This window comes from Saccopteryx bilineata, chromosome 1 (assembly GCF_036850765.1).
Source record: "Saccopteryx bilineata isolate mSacBil1 chromosome 1, mSacBil1_pri_phased_curated, whole genome shotgun sequence".
NCBI classification, from domain to species: domain Eukaryota; kingdom Metazoa; phylum Chordata; class Mammalia; order Chiroptera; family Emballonuridae; genus Saccopteryx; species Saccopteryx bilineata.
This window is the reverse complement of record NC_089490.1, coordinates 376,555,125-376,573,460: the sequence shown is the minus strand read 5'-3', so window position 1 is coordinate 376,573,460 and position 18,336 is coordinate 376,555,125. Positions and strand designations below refer to the sequence as shown.

The 18,336-nt window shown below is 33.6% G+C and overlaps 1 protein-coding gene across 5 annotated transcripts in view; it reads right to left on the bottom strand.

The window, feature by feature from the left end:
- Positions 1-18,336, bottom strand: part of ELP4 (elongator acetyltransferase complex subunit 4) — a 209,544-nt gene that overhangs the window by 185,618 nt on the left and 5,590 nt on the right. For all 5 annotated transcript variants that reach the window (XM_066251180.1, XM_066251181.1, XM_066251182.1 and 2 more), the window contains exons 2-3: positions 16,323-16,358; positions 5,843-5,964 (exon numbers count right to left, since the gene is read on the bottom strand). In XM_066251180.1, coding sequence (XP_066107277.1) covers positions 5,843-5,964; positions 16,323-16,358 — 158 coding nt within the window. The remainder of the gene's footprint in view (positions 1-5,842; positions 5,965-16,322; positions 16,359-18,336) is intronic.

Genomic DNA, 18,336 nt, shown 5'->3' with positions numbered 1-18,336 from the left:
AAAAGTAAAATAGATTTTCTTTAATTCTATAGTACCCTGTATGATATAATTTGTTTTAAGAATATAAAGTAAGAAGTTCCACTTCATAGTCTCAGATTCACTTGTTACTTCCAATTCATCTTCAGTTTCATATTATCTACCTTGTTTCTAAAATCTAGCACAGACTTTTAGACATACACACACACAAAACTGTACTAAGAATATTTTACAAAAACAATACACACATTTCAAATACCTGTGCTTTCATTAATATTACAGAATCTTAAAAAATGGTTGTGGTGAACTAATGACACTTCTTGCAACTGCTTATCAGATTTTGTTGAACAAAACTTCAGGCAAGACTGGCCACTGAAGGAATGACCATGACACTAGCTGCAGAGAGCCCTGCCTTCTTCGGGGTTGCCACAAAGTAAAGTGACCCTTTCGTGTACAAGAAATCTCCACAGACTATCTTTTTAATCTGTGACCCTTGATGCTGCACTGCCTTTCTGTTTTCATGGGACCCTCTACATTTCCTTTTTTAATATATTAATTTGGGGAGCTGATGAAAAGTATTTCCTTTTACTTTTAATGGCTCTGGTTTTCAGATTTTCAAGTCATGTATCCCTCCAAAAAGGACTGAATACTTTCTTATGAATACTTTGTTTTGTAAAAGTATTCAAAAGAAAAATGAACTCCATTTCTAATATTCTCAATTCTGGTCTTGTGTGGCTTATTTTCAAAATAATAATATGCTATATCATAGTTCCAAGATTTGAACATTTCTTCTGAGCATAATAATAACCATTAAGTATTCACAGTAATTCATTTTTTTGGTAAGCTCAAAATAAAATTTTTAAAAAATTTTTTTTATTTATTGATTTTTAGAGAGAGAGAGGAGTGAGAGAGTGAGAGAGAGAGAGAGAGAGAGAGAGAAGGGGGGGAGGAGCAGGAAGCATCAACTCCCATATGTGCCTTGACCAGGCAAGCCCAAGGTTTCGAACCGGTGACCTCAGTGTTCCAGGTCGACAATCTATCCCACTGTGCCACCACACGTCAGGCTCAAAATAAAATTTTTGGAAGTAAATGTGAGGTGTGGAATAAGTGTGTTTCAAGATTTAGAATGCAAAACTCCCAGATATTTAATATTTAAATTTGGCACTCTGGAATAAGATAGCTCGAGTATTATCCCTATCTCACTAAGAAAGGTTAAGTGACCTGTGTGAGGTTCTGTTACTAGTTAAGTAGTAACACAGAGATTATTATCTAAGCTCAGATCCCAAGTATCTTTCACCTTCTTGAAGATAAATACTATGAAGTATGGTATTTTTTTCTATATGTCTTAGGCTATTTTTCTGCATGCAAAATTCCTTTTTTTTTGTTGGCTGATGTACAAACATCAAATCCAAATGTGTATTTATTTTAATGTTTTATCAAAATGGTTCTCCCTAGCTAGAGACAGGGTTTATTTTCCTTTATATTTTCATCCTATCTTGCATTTGCTTGCTGGAAAATAAGGCACATGCCATCCTTTAAAAGCTGGCTACAAATGTAGGTCACTGGAAGCAGTACTGAGCCTTTGCATGTTTTTTCTTCGTCTTTTTAGTTTGCCAAAGAAGCTGTAACTGTGGCTGCCAGAGGAGAACTTAGAATTTTAAATAAGCTCTCTTAAGTAGCGAGGGAGGAAAAAAGAGAGTGAAACCCTGGGGTCAAACAGCACATTTCCGGCTCAACTAGCACTTTAGAGTTGTGAGCACCAAAAAACACAAATCTGATCATTTTCTGAGCCAATAAAATGTTGACAAAAAATAAGAAATGTTGACAAAGAAATGAAGGTAACATATACTGATTATAGCTCTGCAAAGGGGTCTTCTAACATTTGTCCTTATACTCTGGACAGAAGATACAGTGACAAAACAGTTTTGATAGGAAATACAGTAAACATTATATGTTACAGTAAAAATGCATGAGAAAATGTGTTATGTTTTTGAATATGCAATAAGGCTTGCAAAATAGAATGACAGAAGGGCCAGGAAATAATTTTTAATTATTTATACATAATGTATTAAATTACAACTTTGGAGGTAAATATAATTTTAAAAATTCAAAAATATATTTGGCTAACCAAAGGGTGTTTAACTTCATCCTTTCAGTTATCTTAGTTTTTGGCAGAACAAGGAAAAGAAGATAGATCTGACATATCTCTGTTTTCTGTTTACTCCAGAAGACCAGACTGTCTACAATGTACTAAAAGCAACAAGTAACTGAAAGGATGGAGAGCAAACACACGCTGAATCATGACACCAAACTGATAAAAGAAAAACAAACCTTTTTAATAGAAATTCAAATTTTACATTGTTTATCAAATAATACTGCTATATCTAATTCTAAATTAGTTGGTATTCCTGATCTCATTTATAACCAAAGAATCCAATAAAGCAAAGGTTACATGATACAATGAATAAGAGCTTAACAAATTAATTCAATATTTGGATAAAAAATGGACATTTTCGGATATAAAATAATGCACTCAAATTATTAAGATAGAACTTTAATTTTTACTTACAGATTAAAAGTCCATAAAAAGAATTCTGAAGATGCTAGTCTTAATTTTTAAACTTCATTACTAAATATCTTGTTCCTGTACTAATTCATCAAATACAATATGGTTCATTTAAAATGAACTGTTACTTATTCCATGATTATGGGTTATTATAAAGTAATTCATTTTCAATTACAAAATATTTTCTCTATATTAAATATGAATTTTATCATAACTGGTTTAAAATTTGAGCTATTTATTTACTAATATGTTTGATGTTAAAATTTATTATATGCTGTACGCTTTTAGCAAACATCAATGTAGTTATAACACTCCCGCTGGTAAGCATGTACTTATCCTGGGTACATATTAAAAAAAGAAAACAACAAAAAACGTTTAAGCTTAAAAGAATTCTAGCCTCTAACAGGCTGATGCCAAAGAGGAAATACAAATGGCCAACAGATACATGAAAAGATGATCAACATCACTAATTATCAGAGAAACGCAAACTAAAACCACAATGAGTATCACCTCACACCTGTCAGAACGGCTACCATCAATAAATCAACAAACAGCATGTGCTCATGAGGAGGTGTAGAAAAGGAAACCTTCATGCACTGTTGGTGGAAATACAAATTGGTGCAGCCACTGTCGAAAGTACTACGGAGTCACCTCAAAAAATTAAAAACAGAACTACCGTCTGACCCAATTCCATTTCTAGGAACACACTGAAAGAAACCCAAAATACTCACTTCAAAGAATATATGCACCCTTATCTTATTGCAGCATTATTTCCAATAGCCAAGATTTGGAAGCAGCCAAAGTGCCCATCAGTAGATGAGTGGATAAAAAAGCTGTGGTACATTTACACAATAGAATACTACTTGGCTGTAATAAAGAAGGAAATTTAACCCTTGTGACAGCATGAATGGACCTGGAGAGCCTTATGTGAAGTGAAATAAGCCTGTCAGAGAAAGACAAGTATCATATGATTTCACTTTTATGTGGAAACTAATGAACAAAGGAAACTAACAAACAAAATAAAAACAGACTTATAGAGAACAGACTGACAACTGTCAGAGGGAGGGGGGAATTAGGGAATTGGGTGGTAAGGTGAAGGGATTAAACAAAAAGAAGATAAAAAAAAAACTCAGACAAAAGTATGGTGATTAGCAGAGGTAGAGGGGGATAGAAGAGAGTAAAAGGAGGGTAAATGGTGACGGAAGGAGAGGATTTAAGACGGCGAACATACAATATAACACACAGATGATGTTTTATAGAACTGTACACCTGAAACCTATATAATTTTATTAACCAATGTCACCCAATAAATTCAATAAAAAAATTAACCCTTTGCTCTATTACATATCTCTTCCTGCATCAATGTTATATTTGGCATATCATCACATAAATATTGAATAGATTCAATGTAAGTTTTAAAATTTACCTTAGTATATTATGAAATAGCATTTAAGTTTACTTTAAAAATCATTTTACTTTAATCCTATAAATATTAACACATAATAGCATAGTATTAAAATTATGAAAAAGATATAAAAGAAAAATCTTAAAATTTTCAAGTTCTAAAGAAATGTTTGTGTGTGGGTGTGTATGTGTGTATAATTTTTTATCAGCCTATCTCATAAATATATTTTAACATAAAATGTAATTTTTGATATTTTAGAGAACATTCTATAGAAAGTTTTTCAGAAAATACTCACTATATTTGAGATGATCAAGAATTTTCTTTTGGATAGAAAAGTTAACTGAAAAATACTTCCCATAGGTGTTTTTGAGAGCTTTCACAACAGCACATACATTCTTCTACAGGATTTTCTAAGGGATGTAATTTTTCAGCATTACATCTTAATGCTGACTTCCCGAAGGAGCTTTGACTACAATAGGCATGAATATGTTTTCAAAGGATGATGGATAAATTGCTGGGTGATTACAGATGCTAGACAGCTGATGGGGTTTTTTATCCTTTACTTGTCTTATGGTTATATACAGTTTTAAGATAATTACGGTCTATAAGATTGTCTTTTTCCTTTTCTTTTACCAGCAATATTTGCCTTGGTTTAGATTCCAAAAATCCACAATCATACATCATAAAATAAAAACTAAGCAATTACAACATTTTCCCATCTATATTGTATCCCTAAACATTGTTAATGCTTCGGTTTTAGTCATTCATTGTTGGACTGTTGATATAAACAAAGTTCTAAGTATAATTCTAATTGAGTTGGACACCTGAAATCCCGACTGAATACTATGTATCCACACAGTAGTAGTCACCATCTCATTTTAAATTACAAAAATATTTCATTTATTGTTCTGAGAGAGATGCTAAAAACTTTGTCTACTCACTGGTGATATGAAGAATACAAATAATTTGTTTGTATCAGCCATAATTTTCTAATCCAGTCTGTTCAAAACATGTAAACAACAGCTGTACCACATAAAATATGTATATGTTAAAATAATGTTTTATATTTTTATAGAAAAATGAGAATAGGATGTTATTCTTTTAAATCAAATATTGTTTTAGCAATACGTATCACACATGTAAAAAGATAAAAGTGACAATATAAATTAGTATTTATTATGCTATAAATTCTTTGTAAATGAGTTAGTAATTTGCCATTTTGTTAACTATGCATAAAGATGAAAACATTCTATGGGAAAAAAATAACTTTAGATTATGAATTCTATTCAAATAATAGCTTAAATTGACTTTCTGTACTGGACAAAGAAATGAAGAATTCTAAATGTTAAAATTCTCCTCTCTGGGGTGAAGTGTATTTGGCTTTAAAAATATATGGTATCTCTATCACATTTTATTATTGCATATTTCTTAGAAGAGAATATTTTCTGGCATTCTCAAAGCAAAATAACATTAATGATGAGTATTTCTGATTTCTGAATCTTCTAATTCCTAGCTTTGAGATACTGATACCATAATGTCTGATGATATTCTGTAGTTGTTTCTCCTTACCTAACTTCTTATGGATTTCTTTTATCAACGCTATAAGTTTATTTATTGTAAGTTTTTAAAAGTTTATTCATATTTTCTCACATCTAATCTAAAGTTTAAGTTAAATAGTTGCCCAGAACACTAATTTAAAAATGAAACTATATGCTTAAATAAATGTATTACTGTTTTTAAGAGAAAAAAGGTATGTCTGGTCTCATTAGTGCATTTAAATATAATTTATATATGCAGAAACATATTATCTTGTTTATATATAAATATAGACAACCTTTCTTCATAAAATGTTCAAAATACAATATTGAATACACAGAATATACTCTATTCTGTACCTGTAAAATGTTGGCAGGTTCTTCCTTTGCAGACGCAACCAACAAAGTATGCCCACTGAGGATTCCTTCTGCCAAGAAATACTTGAAGAGCATAGGAGAGTAGATATTATATTTATCCTCTTCTGTAAAAGAGAAAAAAGTTATAGTCAGAACCCTACCATATACCAAGCATACTCAGGTATGTTTATAATTTTTCTCCTTAAAACAAGTATATGAGGTGGGGCAATAATTGTGTTTTTCCTAAGGTATATACGTATTTAAACATGTATATGTACATATCAAAGAGTATTTTTTCTTTGAGTTTCTTTAAAAAATGCAATGGTGTAAAGCAAAAGTGACAGACTGACAAAAGATAGAAATAAGTTATATTTAAAGATTTTATTATACATACCTCAGTAATTGACAGAACTAAAGAAAGAAATCATTCAAAAAATCTGAACAACTTCCTCAACCACCTTAATCTGATTATATCATACAGTTCCAGAATATACATTCTTTTTTTAATGTATCTAGAATGTACACAACAAATCATATGCTAATCCAATAAACAAGTATCTGTACACTTCAAAACATTAAAATCTTTTTTTTTTTAAGATTTTATTTATTCATTATAGAGAGGAGAGAGAGAGAGAGAGAGAGAGAGAGAGAGAGAGAGAGAAGGGGGGAGGAGCAGGAAGCATCAACTCCCATATGTGCCTTGACCAGGCAAGCCCAGGGTTTTGAACCAGAAACCTCAGCGTTTCCAGGTTGACGCTTTATCCACTGCGCCACCACAAGTCAGGCCAAAACATTAAAATCTTAAAGTATGTTCACAAATTGTGATAGAATTCAATTATAATTCAGTAACAAAAAGATATCTAGAAAAGTCCAAATATCTTAAAACCAAAGCACACATTTCTAAGTAACTGTAGATAAAAAATCAGTAAAAATAAACATATTTTGAACTAAATGATTATAAAAATACAATATTTAAAAAGCTTTGAGGAACAGATTGAGCAGGCCACAGAAGAAAATGTATAGCTTCTAGTGCTAAAGTCAAATCAATATGCTAAGTTTCATTTTGAAAAGCTAAACAAGCCTGACCAGGCAGTGGCACAGTGAATAGAGCCTCGGCTTGGGATGCAGAGAGCCAGGTTTGAAACCCCATGGTTGCTGGCTTGAACCCAAAGGTTGCTGGCTTGAGCCCAAGGTTGCTGGCTTGAGTCTAAGGTTGCTGGCTTGAGCAAGGGGTCACTCAGTCTGATGTCACCCCCTGGTCAAGGCACATATGAGAAAGCAATCATGAACAACTAAGGTGCCACAATGAAGAACTGATGTTTCTCATCTCTCTCCCTTCCTGCCTATCTGCCCCTCTCTCTGTCTCTCTTGCTAAAAATAGAAAAGCTAAATGATAAGAACATATAAAATTAAAGCAATCAATACAAGCAGTACAGCTACTTTGGAAAAGAGTTTGGCAGTTTCTGATAAAGTTAAACATACAGTTATAGAAAATGACAATTTGACTCCTGCATATTTACAGGAGATAAAAACACATGTCCACAAATAGATTTATACAGATTGTTTATGGCAGCTTTTTTGGGAATAGCCAAAACCTGGAAACAACAAATGTTGATCAAATCGTGAACAGAAAACCAAACGGTATTGTCACAAATGAAGTACTAATTAACAATGAAAGAAATGAGTTACTGATATACATACATTGAAAAACATGGATGAATCTCAAAAACATTAAGGTAAGTGAAAAAGGCCAGACACAAAAGTATATATGGTATGATTGCCAGATGGTATGTGATACTCTAGAGCAGGGGTCCCCAAACTATGGCCCGTGGCCCCCTGAGGCCATTTATCTGGCCCCCGCCGCACTTCCGGAAGGGGTACCTCTTTCATTGGTGGTCAATGAGAGTACATCCTGTGCTCCTGGAGTACTTTATGTGGCATCGCTCACGTACAGTACTACTTCTGGTGACGCAGGATGCACATGCGCATCACGGCTCCGGAAGCGCGTCATATCACTTGTTACGGCTAGCAGTGACAAATATGGAACAGGACATTGACCATCTCATTAGCCAAAAGCAGGCCCATAGTTCCCAATGAAATACTGGTCAGTTTGTTGATTTAAATTTACTTGTTATTTTAAATATTGTATTTGTTCCCGTTTTGTTTTATTACTTTAAAATAAGATATGTGCAGTGTGCATAGGGATTTGTTCATAGTTTTTTTTATAGTCTGGCCCTCCAACGGTCTGAAGGACAGTGAACTGGCCCCCTGTGTAAAAAGTTTGGGGACCCCTGCTCTAGAGAAAACAAAATGAATCTGTAGTGATAGAAAGCTGTAGGTACTTGGGGCCAGGAAACGTTTTAGGCACAAACTTTTTGGGATGATGGAAATGTTTCATGTCTTGATTGTTGTGGTTATATGAGTATATAACATACATTTGGAAAAACTCACTAAAATATACACTTAAAATGAGCTCATTTTATTGTATGTAAATTATAATTCAGTCAAGTTGATTAAAATAATTTCCTAAGGTGCAACTAAAACACTAGGTGGTCACTTGTTTATAAACCTTCTCAGTACAGTATATTAGAATTAATCCAAAATCAAACATATCATTTATATAAAGTTTCAGTTTATATATTAAAGAATATAGCTAGTTCTTTAATAAAACCCCCATCACAAATTAAAGTGAGCATTTACAAATCTAAAAGACACAAAATGGTCTTGCTACGGCTTTGGGAGCATTGTATGAGTTTGTGTGTGTAAAGAAGAGGAAACGCTTCCCGGGTCTCTGCAGGGGTCACAGCTGACAGGCAGAAACGCCAGTACGACTAACATGGGTGCGATGACAGCTCTGCCCATCGGTCACTGAAGTTGTCACTCTGGAAGAAAATGCTCATTTTATATAATGGAGAATTTGTCTCTACTCAACTTTAGAACAAAATGGAAAGTCATGTTTTTACAAAGAATTCATTTTACCTTAAATAATTACTATCAAACCAGTTTACAGAAGCAACCCTTTAAGCCAAGGTCATTATAAATCAATGATGTAAGAAACAAATCTGATGTTAAAAACTTTCATTTTTAAAGTTGATATTTTTTTACATGAAAAATTTTAATTAAAAAAATTCACCAATCATCCACCACCATCACAAAATGATTGCTAAAAATTTTTTTATAATTCCTTCCAGTACTTTTTCTGTGGATGTCTTGTCACGTGGTTATAATTATTGCTGAACTTTGTGTCCTACTTTTTTTTCATTTAAACTCACATGTCTAGTAACTATCATGTTCAAGTGTGCATAATATTCCAGTAAATTTACCTACTAAACTTCCTCAGTCATCTCCCACCACGGCCTTTCATGCCGCTTTCAGGCTTTTGTTACTGTGAGATACAAAGTACAAAGGCACTTCATACCCCACATGCCCAAGACGAAACTCAGTAACATTATTTTCTTCCACCAAATGTGATTCTCTTTCAGTTTTTAGGAAACTAGGATGTATTTTTGATACCTCTTTCCTTTCTCTCACCGACCTACTCTTCTTTTAATCCTTAAAATCTTGTTAAATTTATTTTCAAAGTATTTCTGGTTTTTAATCACTTCCCTCCATGCCAATGACATGTTGCTACGAACAACTCTATAAATTGCAATAGCCTCTAATTTATTTCTTTGCATTATTCTCACCCTCCTTCAATTTAGCAGTGACCTTTTCAAAATACAAATCCAAGCATCATGTTACTTCCCTACTTAAAACCTGTCAGTGGTTTCTCATTGCTCTCAGGAGAAACAACTAAATCCTTTAACCTGGTCCACAGGTCTGCATGATTGTCGCCAAAGAGCAGAGTTTAATGTGCATAAAAATATTCGCATTAAGAGTGGCATACACTAGAATCTATGTAAACAAAATAAATTAAAATCAATAAAAAAAAGAGTGGCATAAGTCATGTTTTCCCTTTAAAATGAACATGATTGTTGTTTAACAACTTTTTTGTTTGCTTGTTTAACAACTTTTCAGAAAAGAAATAGATCTAAACTATTGTAATTAGAAAAATAAAATAATTACTTGACAAGTTAAGGACACATTAAAATACTCAGTAAGGGAATGAACTGTATTAGAGAAATATTGCATAAACTAGCAAAACTTACTAGTAGATAATAAAAAATATTGGGTGATTTATCATTAATGAAGAGTGATGATAAGCAATTAAACTAGATAGCACAATTCCTCTTTCTTTATCTCTTAAGTGAGTAAGGGTTTGACTTTTTTTCTTACCTATATATAATCACTAGTGATCTTACGTACATACTTTGCTTGAATTACTATCTCTAGTAGTTATACTGCAACTTAACTTTGGACTGTTGCATATATGGGCTGGGTGAGATGATCACAGTGCCCTGTTAACTCCTGTAGTAGCATTTAATGGACATTATTGAAAGACCCTTGTGGCAGAAAATGCTCCTTATTTCTATAACTCTAGTACTGGGCACATGGTATACATCTAGTAAATATTTGTAGAAGTAATTAAGAAAACACAACAAACAAGAATCCACCCATGTCTTGTAAATCAGCCTGATATACTGTAGTTCGCTGAAAGCACCCCTATCGTAACATACACACACGGACACACACACACACACACACACACACATTCTAACATTATCAACTCTATTTTTTCAGAGGCACAAAAAATAGAAGGAACATCACCTATTTAGAGATTAGTAAAAACAAGATAATATAAAAACTGTGCTCTTCAAGATGAAAATTACCTATTTTGTGAAACAAATTTTGAGGTTGTACAACAAGCATTCAATTAATCTATTTAGTGAATCCCCCTAGTACTGGGGAAGCGGAAATGATAATGATGTGACAGAATGCCAAACGCAAGTGTGGTTCTGGCTGGGATTAATAGCCTAATTCCTAGGTTGAGAGAGATGATTGTCCTCATCCATTCTAGCAGTAGACCAGACTGACAATAATATATTTCATTTGGGTATTTACACAAACTAACCTATCTTCAGAATGGTGTGATCGGAGTGGAAAAGGGGCTTCATAGCATGAGAAATGAATTTAGCTTGAAGGAAAAGAGACCTAAGAGATGCAAGGGAGCTGTCCTCAAATATTTGATAGGCTGTCCGATGGAAATGGAATTACACTTGTTCCTTAGGCCCCCAAGGGTAGAATGAAGCCTAGATGGAAAGAACGGGAATATTAGTTTTTCCTTATATCAAAGTCCAAATGAGTTGCCCCTATCATTCCACTGATACTGCTCTCAAAGTCAACAATGACTTTGTAATTAATTTCGCAATTTTAAATCTTTCTTATTTCATTTATTGCAGCTACTACCATAGACAATTTTTTTTTCTTGAAACTACTACCTCCCTCCCACCTATATCCCTTGCTAAGACATCTTGCTCTTAGTTTCGCTGTTTCTTTAGCTGTTCTTTATATACGTAAATGTCATTAATTACTATCTTACAGGTAAAGAAACTAGGGCACAGAGAACATCAGCAGCTTGCTTAAGGTGACACAACTAGTGAAGAGCAGAGCCTTGATTTGAAACAGGGCATCTGATTCCAGAGCCTATGATCTCGACCTCTTACATGGGCTTATTTTTCCTTTATCTATTCCTTAATGATGATGTGCCTAGGGATTCGATTTTGACTTGCATTTATTTTAACTTTAGCTGTTCTTAGACTTTTTGGGGGTTTCACACCATTTTAAGAATTTGATGAAAGTTATATGTGCTATTCTAAAAATACACAGTCAAACACATATTTGCATGTAATGCCAGGGAATTAAGAGACCCCCTACAGTTCCATCTATAGACCCTCAAGGGTCTTATAAATCTGGGCATTCTAATATATGCATATGACTTCATCTAAAAAATATGTTCAAAAGAATATTAGTTAAATAATGTGAGAAATCCCAAATATTTTTCTCTAGTCTAAATTTATTATCCAAACATTCAACTGTCTACTGGGCAGAACTATTTGGAACATAAAATTCATTATGTTTAAACTGAACTCATTACTTGACCTAAGTTATTTTTTCATTCTCCTCCTCTTCTGACTTCACCGAATGCTACTAACGCCAGCTTTCTCAGTCCCAAAATCTGGGAATAATCCCACCTCCTGTGTCTCTATCTCCCACACATCTATATAGCAGAGAAGTAAAAATCAATCTTGACAGATTTGTCAAAAAGAGGGAAAATGTAAGGAAATGGCATTTCATATCAGAATAGTATAAGTATAGCAAGTTAAGCAATTATAGTATAAAATACATAATGAAATGCAGAAATAGAAAAGTTAGGTAGTTTTGTTATGTCATCAAACAATGGTAGTATATTTATGATTCAAGTCTTAAAATCGTAGTAGCAAACATCACCTTATGTTTATATTAGGACAATAAGTATTTCCATCATTTTCAGTTTCTACTTTATTTCTGCAACATATCTTTCAAAATATATGTTACTATATCCTACTACTATAAATTGTTTTTAACCAGGCTTTATTTATTTTTATCCCCCCTCAATTTATTTATTGATTTTAGAGAGAGGGAGAGACGGAGAGACACAGAAACATCCATCTGTTCCTGTATGTGCCATGACCAGGGATTGAACCTGCAACCTTTGCTCATTGGGATGATGCTCGAGCTATCCGGCCAGCACACCAGTCTTTCAAATCACTAATTCATTCATTTATTTATTATACCCTTACATGTTTCCCATGATCTCAGAGCTTACAGTCTACTGAATCAGATACATGATCAGGTATTTTCCATAAAGTATAATAAGTGCTGTGATACGGAAAATAAAGCATACTATGTAAGTCTATAGGCAGAATACTAAGAGGGTTGAAGAGAAGAAAAGTTACAGTTTTAAGGGAGATTTTCTGGAAGACATATCTAACTGGAAAACTAACTGTAGGATGATTAAGAGTTAGAAAAAGAGAAAAAAGAAGCAGCAAGAAAAAACGTAGGCAACGCCTGGAGAAAGGTAAGAGATCGGGACCGGATGACCTTAGAAGGTTAGGGGGATAAACACAAAGCTTGAGGAAGGAGGTGAGAGAAGACAAGGCTAGAGTGTGTCAGCAGTGGGAGATCATCAAAGGCCTTCTAGGCTAAGTAAGAGCTTGGACCTTACCTTAAGATCAATAGAGAGCACAGAAAGGTCTTCAGCAAGTATATATCATGGTCCGATTTTCATACCAGAAAGTTCATTCTGACTACAGTAAAAAAGAAAAGCCTGGCCCTGGCTGGATGGCTCGCTTGGCTGGAGCACTGTCTTGCAATGCAGAGGTGGCTGGTTCGGTCCTTGGCCGGGGCACATACAGAAACAGATTGATGCTTCTGTCTCCCCCTTCCCCCCTTCCTCTCTCTGGATTCAATAAAAAAAAAAGATTAAAAAAATAGAAAAAAATAAAGACAAAAAAAAAAAAAAAAGGCAACAGAGAACATTAAAAAAAAAGAAAAGAAAAGCCTGAAGCAAAGGAACATCAGGGACAACTTAGGCCTTGTCCATACCTTACATCTGCATAAACATCTATATGAACATTTTATTTGTACTGTTCATAGTTATTCCATGTGCAGTCAACATCCAGTTAAAGTTCATAATGGGTAAAACCCCAAATATACATATTTGGGGTTAAACATGCTCTGGATGCTAACAGTGTTAAACACACTCTAGATACATAAATACTTGAGAACACAAGGTCAGTGGTTTTACTAAAGATCTGAACCATATTGTTATCAGCTTATTCTATTTCAGTCTTTTAACAAGTTTTTGGTATTCATGCCTTTGCATATTTCCTGTTCTTGAGTGTGTTGGAACCTGTGACTGGCTTCCAACTGAAAGAATGTGGCAGAAGTGATGAAATGTCATTTCTGTTACATAAGACTGTAACATCTGCCTTGCTGAGAGACATTCTCCCTTACTGGTTTTGGAGAAATAAGACACTATTTTGTGACCTGCTCTGTGTGCAGGGCAGCCTCTATCAACCAGCAAGGGACTAAATGCTGCCAACAACCCTGTGAGCTCAGAAGCAAATCCTTCCACGACCAAGACTTCAGATGAAAACTCAGCCCTGGCTGACACCTTGAGTGCTGGCTTGCAGAGGACCCAGCTAGCTGAGCCTGGACTCCTGACCCATAGAAATTGTAAGGTAATAAATATGTGTTGTTTTGGAGGCTGCTAAGTTGGTGATAAGATTGTTACACAGCAATGGGAAAGTAATATAAAAGTATACTCATAACTAACTGCAATTAATTGTTTAAGATCCTATAATTTATCTTCTAATTCTAGAACTAAAATTTATATAATTAATGTATGAGATTAATTGAAAAATAATGCACTCTTAAACATCACAGAACTTATATTTTAATTGATAACTTCTAATAAAGCCTTTTGATGCTCAATGTCTCTGTAAACAGATCATGATCTTTCTTTAAAAAGCTGTGTAAACTCTATTTATGCTATTCCTTCATTTTTGATATTTTTCATATGTTCTATATTTGCCCATGTCAGGAAACAGTTTAAATAAAAAAAAAAAAACCACACTCAAAGCCTCTAGTAGTAAAGAATAAAACATTTTTAAAGAAAAATCTATTTTCAATTTTCAAAGTAATGTAGGATTCCCTTTGTGCTTCAATTTATTGCTCAGAGAATGGCCTTTCATATATTTATATTATTTTGCTGTATTCAGAAGGTCCCAAGTAGAGCTATCTGGGGTTTTCTGGTATGCTATCTCTAGTTTCCATAGTTACCTTGCTACTGGCACTGTAAACGCACCACTCTGCAGGGCCAAACTCATGAGTATGTACACACTTATACATACACAAAATTGCCTTGGTAAATGAGTAGTGTAGGGAAAATGGTTAAAAAATTGAGAAGCTATAACAAAAAGTTGTTAAGCAAATCATCTTATGAGTAGAAAATGATAAATTACAGCATATCCATACAATTAAACCCTATGCCACTGGTAAGAAGAATAAAATATATTTATATGAATGCACATGGACTTTCCTCTAAGATGTGTACGAGGTGAAAAAAGCAAAGGTGCTAATTGCTCCCACATGTATTCCCACTGTAGAAATATCGGGATGGCGCACCAGGACAGTATTTTCTCTGCATGGGGGGCTGAGGAACTGAAAGGATAACCTATTTTTCCTACATATCCTTTTGTATTCTATGCATTTACTTATTAATATAAAAACTGTAAATTATATTCTCCATAACTTCTTTCAATTATTCTTTGTTTTCTAAAAGATAAAAATATATTTTTTAAGATTTTATTAATTTGAGAGAGAGAGAGAAAGGCGGGGGGAGGAGCAGGAAGCATCAACTTGTAGCTGCTTCTTGTATATGCCTTAACCAGGCATGCCTGGGGTGTTGAACCAGTGACCTCAGCACTCCAGGTTGATACTTTATCCACTGTGCCACCACAGGTCAGGCTAAAAGATAATTGTTTTTAAAACGTGACATGTATCATTTCCAGAATTTCAGTGTGGGCTATCTCAATGTGGAGTATCATATGCAGATCTGGGTACAGCTGAAGAGATAATGCCAGGCTAGAAGGTATGACAAGAGAAAGAGCAGGGTGAAAACCAAGATACGGAAAAACCAGCTGAAGAAGCTATGTCTATTTAACTTGGAGAATATTTGAGGTGATAAAATGTTATTTTCAAATATTTTAAGAGTGTCATGTGAAAGAGTATGTATATTAATTCTGTAATTCTGTACATAAGGGAGCAAAGCTAGGGACAAAATATGTTAGAGGTAGAGTGATTAAACATTAATAAAAGGAACTTACTAATAAATCATAGTATTTTCAACAACAAACATTGCCTTGTGAGTTCCTTAAACTAGATAATTTGTACTCAGATGGTTTTGATATCTGTTAAGGATTACAGAAAAGTGATTGATGGTTAGATGGGAGTTTTGATTATTCAGTTGCTAAGGTTTATTTCAATTCTAATTCTTCTAAATTAAAAAACAAAAGCAAATACGGTTATTTATTTTTTAAAAAGAACTGTTGTACTTTTAAGGATGAACAAAAATATGTGTTATCATTGTTACTTTTATCTCAGTAAGAAGATAATAATGTTAAAAATCTGACATATATACAGTAGATTTATATTAGCACATCAACTTCTCAAATCGATTACTCCAATAATCCCACTCTAAATATGAGATTCTCCAAAAAAAATCAATTGACATTAATATTAGTCTTCTTTTTAAAAATGGAGGACAATACTCTGTGAACATTTTTAAATTATATGAACTAAATGATTAGATATACTTGCCTAATTTATTTCAAGTTCAGATCAAGATGTGAATTTAAATTAGAACTTAGGGCAATTCCTCTTTAATTTACCATAACTCCTGCAGAGAGTTAAATACTTAATTTCATAATAGGAAAACCCACAAAATCATTATGTACAACAGAAAACTGATTGGGAAGAGCAGTATGTATGCTATACTAACCTATTAGAAGAACTGTCCCAACAGCCAAACCTCCACCTGAAAATAAAACAAAACCAAAAAAAAAAAATTAATCTACCTTTCCATATTACTTTTAGCATAAATTAAGCTTTAGCAAGGACAGGTTTCCAGTAACTTTAAAATTGCTGTTGAAAACAACATTTTAATTACCTTTGCAATACTTAGCTTAAGGTGCTATTATGCAATAATTACATATTATATGTAATTACACACTACCCATTACAATTACTTTCATGATATACTGTACTATTCTCCATTCTCCTGTGATAGGACCATGCAGCATTCAACACAACCGTGGTTAAATACTCCAGTATTGTTATATTTAGCACTTGTTAATAAATTAACTCAATAGCCAAGACTTAATTGTGCACAGTACCTTAACTATTACAGAAGTACAACAAAGAAAAGAAAGGTTATTATAATAGAAATTCCACTTTAATATTTATCCTCAAATTCAATAATCCTTGGAGGAAAAACCTGATAATTAAAACTGATAATCTTTTCATTATAAATAATATATGTACATGAAGTTCAGATACGCTCTAAATATATTTAAATTTTAAAATAAATACTATTTTTGTCATTTTAAGCAAAAAGCCACAATTACAAAAGAAATGTCAATATTACTAAAAATTTTTCTTTTAAATACCTGAATTAGGATAATATGATCATGAACATATAAATCAAATACTGATTCATTAAAAATTAAGTTAAAATCAAGTTTAGGAAACTAGAACTACACTAAAAGACATGACATTCAATTACTATTTTGTTTTTAAGATACTTGTAAAGTATTACTTCTAACTAATGTTGCAAACTCAAGTTCACTTGAAAATAAAAATATGAAATGTACTTGCAGTGTATTTTAAAAAGAAACTAGCCATGGGGTCCGGGGAGGTAGAAGATGATATACGGTGACAAATGGTGACGGAAGGAGATGACTGGGGTGGTGAACACATAACACCATATACAGATGATGTATTATAGAACTGTACACCTGAAACCTATGTAATTGCATTAACCAATGTTACCCCAGTAAATTCAATGAAAAAGTGAACAAAATCATGGGCTTTAGGGTCACCCAGAACTAACTCATATTCTACTAATCACTAGCTTCCTGTCTTGGGCAGTGTTAATACAATTCTTTTTTTTTTTGTTTTGTTTTTTAAGATTTTATTTATTCATTATAGAGAGGGGAGAGAGAGAGAGAGAGAGAGAGAGAGAGAGAAAGAAGCATCAACTCCCATATGTGTCTTGACCAGGCAAGCCCAGGGTTTTGAACCAGCAACCTCAGCGTTTCCAGGTTGACGCTTTATCCACTGTGCCACCACAGGTCAGGTCCAATTCTTGACGCCTGTGTTCTTTTTTTTTTTTTTGCCTCTGTGTTCTGATCTGCAAAATGGACTTATTGTATTACCTGTCTGGCAAGGAATGTTAAGGGAGTCATGTCTGAGAAGGGCTGATTATACTACGACTTAATTTGTTGGAGACCACATTGGTTCCCAGGGCCAACGCACCCAGCTAGGAGGCCCACCAGGGCACCAAGCATTTTCTGCAGGCAGAACAGGTGTGTCCCACCCATACCTGTCTGAATAGTATTCAAATTTATCCACATGCTGTTGCAATAAATGGAATACAAATTCTAAAAAAACAGAAAAAAGAAAAAAACTATTCAACTTGTTGAACAGTTGGAGACAATGTAATTAGAATGTTTTGGGGTTTTACCGGGCAGGGGGCACAAAATTCTGAACCTTTAGAACACTTTAATAAAGAATTCCCCCCCAAATTTTTGTAGTGGCAAATGTTTTATAGAAAAAGTCAATATGAAAAGTTATTCTGATAGTGTTTATCTTTTGTTTTGTAAGTAGCATAAATGTTGTTTTCTAAGAATTTAAAATTTGGTAATAGACATATCACACAGAAAGAATACAATGTTTGGTGACTTTATAAGTAAAGCATTCCAAATTGATAGGAAGAAGACAATAAAGATAACGAT